Raw genomic sequence first — 8,425 nt, 5'->3', positions numbered from 1 at the left:
GGTCTTGGGCCCCATCTAAGTCTTCTGATTCACCGCTCTGTCAGTGGATCAATAGAAAGACTCTCTGTCAAGAGGAGCCACAGCCTGCCTCACACCTCCCTCCACTTCTCCCTCCCTCCCTCCCATCCTCTCCCCCATGTCTCCCCAGACTGCAGACACACAGCCTAGTGGAAGCTGGGTTTTCTACATCCCATCACCTCCCCAAGATCACTTTTCATCCCTGCACCTCGAGCCTGATGAAGAGAAGAAAATGCTGAGACTTGATGGGCTTTCTCAGTGATGAGGGGAAACCAAGGCATTTTCCGAGGAGCTGAAAAAGAATCAGCCAGTGAAAACAGGATATCAGCACAGGGCACAATGTGAAAAGAGCCAAGGGATGTGAGAGAGTGGGGGAAAAAAGAGGGGTGAAAGAAAGAAGTTGTGCATTCAGCTAAGCTGCAAAAGGCTGGCTCGTCCTCCCTCCTCTCCCCGCCTTTCTCCACCCCCTGGAAAAGTGTTCTGTCTCTCCCTCACTCTACCTCTTTTCCCTCTCTGCAGCTGTGGTCTGCTGAGCGTCACCTCCACACAGCAAGTGCCTTTACTTGAGCAGAAGAGGGAGAAGAAAGAGGAGGGTGGCAGCAAGAGAGAGAGAGGGAGAGAGAGAGAGAGAGGGAGAGAGGGAGGTTGAAAACCAAAGGAGTGTGTGTGTGTGTGTGAGGACAACAGAGAAGCATTTCCCTGACTTCGTAGAGAGGGCTGAGAAGTGCAGAGGAGACAGACGGGCAGAGAGGCAGGCAGTGTTGGAGTATCACAGGGCTGGTGGTGCTGGCAGAGCATGAGAGTGGAGACTGGGGGGAATCCACTGACTGGAGCTGCCGATACTGGTGTCACTGGCAGAAGCTGCTTGAGCAAGAGGCAGAAAACCGACGCAGCAACCAGGATCTCGCCGGGGGGGGCAGCATTTTACAGCGACAGCGAAGCGTGGAGACAGCTGAAACCTGCACACACACCATCACCCACACACACACACGCACTACAATCCTGCTTTTTTTCTGAAAAACTGGAGAGCAGCTACAAACTGTGTCATTTTCTTGTCCAGGGATGGTGAACGTCGGTGAGGAAAACTTCTGGAGAGTTAATTTTCTTGTAAGCAGGACTCACCACAGAGTTTTTAAATTTGTTTTCCCTTCAGAGGTTTAAACCCTCTATCTGAACACATCTACAACAGTTGCAAGCAGTGTTTAGGACCATTTAGATGCCCCCCCCTCCTGATCCTGATCTAATCTAAACAGTAAAGTGGATTATGACAGAAATATTTTTGGATTCCCAAATATATCTCTGACCGGTGGAGTTATGCCTATCAGTTAAGAGGAGGATCTTTTTCCATTTTTTTCCTGTCTCCTGTGGATTACAGATGGGCTTCTTGATCTCCTGGTGCAGTCTCATGGATGACCGCTTGCTGCCAATCAATTGGATAAAGTATAAAAAAGGACACAAGTGAGTATCCTGCCGGGTTTTTTAACTCTCCGGCTTAAGTCTGTTCAGAAACAATTGTGCTTAGAGTGAATCTGTTATGTGAGCACATAGCGGCAACTCCCCCCGCCCCCCTCTTTTGATAAGAGAAATGGTAACAACATTGATTAAACTGTTGTGTCCACGGCTTATCAGGGTGAAAAATGACATGTGATTTTTTTCACACACATTAATCTGCATGTTTACAAGCCAATAACCATAATTCACTAAATGAGGGGTACTGTCCAAACGGCTGGTGGTTTGGGCACAAGTGGAGATTGATTGAAGTGACCTGTGTGAATCCTATTAATGCATCCTGGATTCTGGCCAAGGCAGAAGCAGTGGAGGGGAACACCACTGTCTAGCAGCACTGCCTGATCTGTCACTTCACTGGACAAACTGAGGACACTTTTGCACCCCCCCCGCCCCACACACAACTACATTCCTCCTTCTCCTCCTCCTTTCCCTTGTCAGGCAAGAATGGTACCCCCACCTCCCACCAACAAGCCGCATGTGTGCCTGTCCACCATCCTGATCATGAGCAGCATGGCACTGATTGATGCCTACCTGGTGGAGCAGAACCACGGGCCACGCAAGATTGGCATCTGCATCATGGTGATGGTGGGAGACATCTGCTTCCTGATCGTCTTGCGTTACGTAGCCGTGTGGGTGGGTGCCGAGGTGCGGACAGCAAAGCGAGGCTATGCCATGATCCTCTGGTTCCTATACATCTTTGTGCTGGAGATCAAGGTCTACTTTGTGTATCAAAACTACAAGGCAGACAGGAAGAGCTTGGATGCTCTTGCGAGGAAGGCTCTAACGTTGCTGTTGTCGATCTGCATTCCAGTGCTCTTTATTGTGCTGGTCGCTATCGATCATATGGAGTACGTACGCGCCTTCAAGAAGCGCGAGGAGATACGTAACCGTCTCTTCTGGGTGGTGGTAGACTTGCTGGACATACTGGACATCCAGGCTAACCTTTGGGAGCCTCAGAAAAAGGGACTCCCTCTGTGGGCGGAAGGCCTGATGTTCTTCTACTGCTACATTCTTCTGCTTGTGCTGCCCTGTGTGTCCTTGAGTGAGATCAGCATGCAGGGCATCAACATTGTGCCCCACAAGATGCTCCTGTACCCCATCCTCAGCCTGGTGACCATCAACATCATCACACTGTTCATCCGTGGCGGGAACATGATTCTGTACAGGGACGCGAGGGTCTCCGGGATCCTGATAGGAAAGAACATCCTGGCCATCATCCTAAAGACCTGCAGCTTTGTGCAGTACAGGAGACAGTTGCAGAACGCTCCTCCCGCCTTTGGGGTCGAGCTGCAGAAAAACTCAGTGGCCCATGCGCGCCCTTCCCCCACCCCACCTCAAGTGGTCATCCAGGACCAGACGGCCCTTCCTGAGGTGACAACATGTGAACACACATGACAGAAGAGGTGAGCTGGACCATAGAAATGTCGATGTGAATATATACATAAGCCCCAGGACGCTGGCAGAGCACATCGCTCCACACCTTTAGGGCATGTGAATGCTCATGTGGGCACACAAGAGATCACTATCTCTTCTGCTCAGTGGCACACGGAACACTGCAGACACTTAGGGAAAGCTGTAGCAGTGATGTATTCAAAGCTGTCATGGTGCAAAAATACAGTATCCATTGTGAGTTTGTCAAAGCATTTCTCCCCCAGTGAATTGAGCTAATTGTGTATTTTTCTAACTGTAAAAAGAAAAAAAGAAAAAGAAAACTACTGTAAAGATTACAGGATATATTTTTGAATTGTGTGATGTTCTCATCTTAAACTTAAGGGTCCGTGTGCTGTGGTGTATTTTTCTGTTGCTCGAATGTTCTTAGTAGTAGAGGGCTTTAATGTGACAAATTCCGAGGGTGCAACTAACGAGAGAATCAAAGTAATGAAGATGAAAACAACTGTTAAAGCTTTCTCTTGAAAGATGAGTGTTTTATACTGTATGTGATTCTTTGATAACGTATTGTGTACAAGATAAAGGCTTTATTGCTCTTTCACTGGCTGTAAAGGGTTTTTTCATGAAGTGATTTAAAGGGTATTGAACCAATCAAGTCTATTTCACTTTTTAATTAAAATTCGGCAAACGTCTTTTAATTAACCTGGGATACAGAGGAGAACAGAGATTTTTTTTCTTTTTCACATGGTGCACTCCTCAGTTAGAAACTACTCAATTGCTGCAGTGATGCCATCACATTGTCATTCATGGTGAGTGGGATCCTCAAAAATTATGTTTTTGAACAAGGAGAAAAACATGAATTTGATCAGTGATGGGTGACTATGTACGACACAGTGCTCCACCGAGGGGCAAGGATGCAGATGGATAATGACTCAAGGACTCAATGACTCAAGAAACCTGTTTAAAATCCTCCTCAGGCGATCAGTGACTAACTGTGCTTGTGCTAAGCAGCAGCATCCGATCTGCTATGATATGATATGATACAACACAACACCAAGCTAACAATGACACAGGTGTCAGGGTAAAAAAAAGAAAAGGAAAAGATAGATTTACACCTTTACAACAGGTTCCTCACCTCTCCTACTTTTCTTTGCCAGTGGCTGCTTGCATAATTTAAAGCAGACTGGTTGTCCATGTTTGTTAAAACCCTGAGAGTGCAGAAGCTGCTCCAACATTTTAATCTGTGCACAGCACAGCTAAAGAAGGGTGGCAAATTTCCGTAAATAGGGTTTACACAACAGCACTGCTGCAGCCAGCATTATTTGTCTGCATTGTTGGCTTGCAAAGTTACATCAGCAATTTTGACTTTTAAAATATTCTATTGGGGCCGACACAGTAGATTAGTAGCAAACACTCTGTTGCCTTGCAGCAAAAAGACCTGGGTTTGCGGCATGCTGAGTGTGTGTGTGGGTTTTCTCCGGCATGCAGAGGTTAATTGGACACTCTAATTTGACCATAGGCGTGGACGTGAGAATGAACGTTCGTTCGTCTCTCTATGTTTGACCTGCAATGGACTGGCAACCTGTCCAGGGTAGACAGGGACAGGTCTATGTCCGCTGGGATTGGCTCCAGCGGCAGCGGCAGACAATGAATAAATAATATTCTATTGGACTGTAAAAGGCAATGAAAGGAAAGGGCTCATTCTTTAGAGTTTTCGACGTGCCAAATGATGACTATAGTTATTTTTATAACTGTGTTGGAGACAATATTAAAAATCCACATAAAACAGTCTCATTCAAGTGGACTCAACCAACGGTATAAGTGTGTACAAAATACTGCAAATTATAGTCTGAAGACTTTCAGGAATCGCATGTGTCTCTAGGAAAGAGCAATCAAATTATTATTATTTTTTTACAATAAATAATTCATAGATTATAATAGCTAGAGTTTGGTGAATACAAAGAAAGTGATGAAAACTTCTTTCACATCTAACCAGCAGGTCAAACGTAGCACAAAATGTATTCATTCACACAGTTTCCCCACACAAAATCATTACAGACACATTACAAACATTACATTGCAAACATTACAGAAAATGATGTGAACTAATGATGAGATTCAAACTTGAGTCCATCCTGCTCTGCTGTGACACTGCTCTGAGTGAGTGTGGCAAGATGATACCAGATAGCTGCATCCTCTACGACTCTGTCTGATGTTTACATATTTGGCAAAATCCAAATCCAATCAGTTGTGGTATCAACTAACTACTAATTATCATGTCATAGTATCTGTTTTGTTTCCTATCATGACACCATGCACGCTGCCCACACTGCCTGATCCTCAGTGAATGTTTCATCCAGATGAGCCATGTTTTGATTTTCCCTTCTTGAATCTTAATAAACTGGGAGGGCTGCTGTATATGCACTTCCCCACTCACCACATTAACACTGACAAAGTGGCCTGCACCAAACAAGCAAGACAAACGTCTGCAGTAAATCCACACCTCGACCTTCAGCAGTCTGGGACGGCAATGGAGCCAGGAAACAAATGTATTTTTCATGGTAGACATGTTAGAGCACGACAAGAACAAACCGGTTCAGAAAATGAATGCCCATCAAGTATTGATCCTCTTGTCTGTTGGGTAAATGATATCAGATTTTAAAAGACACAAATAACAACACTTTATTTTTTTGTGAGATGAAGCAGAGGAAACCATGTGACGTAGTGTATTTAATGGTTCTCTGTGGTGCTGTAACTTCATCACAGGTCAGCTTAAGAATGAATACAAATGCTGCACTTCAATAACATGCTCAAAGAAAAGAAAAATCTGACTGTTGGTAAGCATGCACTATTAACATAGACTTTTCATTAACATGCACAATAGCTTTGGGGAGTTTTCTACATCCCTTTTGATGTAGAAAATGTCTATATATATTTATCCCTCAAAGCACAAGTGCAATCTTATCTCCTTTTTTTCCCCAGTACACTCAATCACCAAATTACCACCGGTGTAATTGTAAAACTGTTTTCTCACACATACCCTTTAGACATGTATGTATGAATTTTATAAGAATGAGATCTGAGAAGTGGCAAAGGCTTCACTATCTTGTTCACGCACAGCTCAGTGCGAATGAAGACCAGCTATGGAGGGTGAACGTGACAGGATCAAGCCTGGGACTCACTCTGCTGGACTGCCAGCAACGTTCAGTCAACCCAACAGGGAACCCAGGTGTTGGAGAAGAGAGCTGGTGATCCTGAGTGCTAAGAAGAGCTGAATGTAAATGTGAAATACAGAGAGGTCTGTCAACAGTTAAACTAAGAGGGTTCTCGAGATTTGGACCTAAAATGTTAGTATTTCCCTAAAGATTTATATCTTGTGTTGTTGACCTATGAACTATTATTTTGGTTTATTCTCTCTTCTGCTTACATGGCTTATTCTATGTGTCAAAATCCCCCAAATGGTTATTTTCAACTATAATTACTTGCAATTCACTTACAGTTAAAAAGGAAAAGATTTAAATGTTATATAGCAGGAGGTCTTCTGTTCCATGCGTATATTATTTTATTGCTAAGGCAACTGAAAGATGCATTTTACCTTGTGACAGGAAGCTTATTTCCAGTTTCCACCCCCCTGCAGGCGGTTAGGTCCGCTGAAAACCTGTCACTCATTTTGATGAGCTGTCTACCTTGGAATGACATATAGCCAAGGTTGAGGGATCTAAGTCACCACAAGCATTAATTCATTAATAATATTACAGTTAAAAACATTCATACTACTCCATTCCTGTGTAAAAACTCTTAAATTCTGCTCTGGACATCTCTGCTCTCTACACCACCCTGGTGCTACTGAGGCCCAAATATCGAGAACAATAAAAAAAAGATCTGCTGGCTCCCATTTAGTTTGAAACATCCAGCACTGATGATGAGGCAGTTATCTGAATCTGATTGGCTCTTATTGGCCACGACTCAACACTAAACTGTGAATAAAAGCTCCACTTACAATTGCACTTTCATTTTCTTCTCGTTATCAGTGTCATAACAGAGAACCTTGCATTAAATCTTCCCGATTGTCGTTTCTCGCTCTTGATACTTTCACAATCCAAGTAAACAAATTCAGGGGAGCGGGATCAGCAACAGCAACAGCAGGCACATCCCCAGTGTGACCTAAAGGTCATGTGATTAAGTTTGTAGTAAAATCATTTTTATGTAAAAATGCTGTTTTGGAATGAAAAGGTAGGATGGATGAAGCCTAAATTAAGCTAAGCTAGTGTGATATAATGTATGCTGTCACGCTTGTCATTGTGTTAATAGCTATGACTAGATTGCGTTAGTTATACTGGGGTTGTATGGGTTAAGGCATGGTGTCAGCAAATGTGGTATTTTCATTTGTCCTCAGCAGGTTGGCGGCATGACCTTGAGTGACCTCAAACAGGCAAGTATGACAAAGAGTTGATCACTGGTTGGAGGGCGGTTTTCCTTTCTGTGGACCCTCAGACGATGAAATGAGGAACACAATATGGGTAGAAGAACCGAAGATTATGTTTTTAATTAAAATATATGTCAGTGGTCAAACCTTTACTTCATGTCATTTTGAGATTTTTAGAACACATGTCTTTGAGCATCTGGCCCAAAAGACAAGGTTAAATGTTTCCATCAGCAGTGCTGTTTGAGCGTAACTATAGCTCTTTCATGTGAAGGATGATACACTCCGATGATACACAGAAATTGTTGTTGACTTTTATCTGACAGGCTGGCACATGATGGATTTCTTTACCGTGAGGGCACCTTATGTCAAACATCTTCCTTTAAGGACAGCTGGTGAACCTAATTATAGGTGCTAACTCATTCAGTGAATATTCATCTAATAACCCTGCTGTCATACAAAAATGTCAGCGAGTATTTTGCTGACACACACGTTTGACACTCCAAATGTGTGGCCAGTTTTATTACAATATGCTTATTATCAATGTACGATCACTGCAACAGTAAATGATATATGAATAAAGAAGGACCACCTATTCTATAACAGAGTCAGCCTTTGTGTAATTAGTGACACCTTCCTTTGAAGACTAAAATTGCTATCTAGACTTGACCAAGAAGCTCCGTCGTATCTTCCTTCCGTGGAATATTTACTTCCCCTCTGGAAGAAAGAATGTGGTTGTCATATTTTCAACCAGCTCATAGTGCCAATGTTTGTCTGTCAGGCTACATCTGTCATAATCTGCTGGGTAAAAAAAATAACAACAACAATCTTTGCCAGCTAGAAAAGATGGGCAATCCTGTTGTCTGTTTATCTGCAACAAAAACATTTAAGTTCTTTTTTATGCCTGGCAAACCTGTGATATCACTATGGTATCACTATAAAAAAAAAACCCACAACATCAAACAGACAGGGTTTAATAAATGGTCAAATGCTTATACTGCTATGGTGTGTGTGCTGTAAAGAAGAGCCGTAAATACCAGCTCTGCATCACAATGTTTCCCACAAAACACATAAACAAAGCTGTTT

General features: G+C 43.3%; 1 protein-coding gene across 1 annotated transcript; it reads left to right on the top strand.

Annotated features, from left to right (window-relative positions):
* The first annotated feature begins 663 nt into the window (after positions 1-663).
* On the top strand, positions 664-3,517 carry LOC122781572 (transmembrane protein 121). Its single transcript, XM_044045296.1, has one exon. It carries the CDS (start codon positions 1,972-1,974, stop codon positions 2,920-2,922), a length of 951 nt encoding a protein of 316 aa, XP_043901231.1. The 5' UTR covers positions 664-1,971; the 3' UTR covers positions 2,923-3,517.
* The last annotated feature ends 4,908 nt before the right edge of the window (positions 3,518-8,425 follow it).

The sequence above is a fragment of the Solea senegalensis genome, linkage group LG15 (assembly GCF_019176455.1).
Source record: "Solea senegalensis isolate Sse05_10M linkage group LG15, IFAPA_SoseM_1, whole genome shotgun sequence".
NCBI lineage: Eukaryota > Metazoa > Chordata > Actinopteri > Pleuronectiformes > Soleidae > Solea > Solea senegalensis.
The sequence above is the reverse complement of the archived record's forward strand: the minus strand, read 5'-3'. Positions and strand labels throughout refer to the sequence as shown.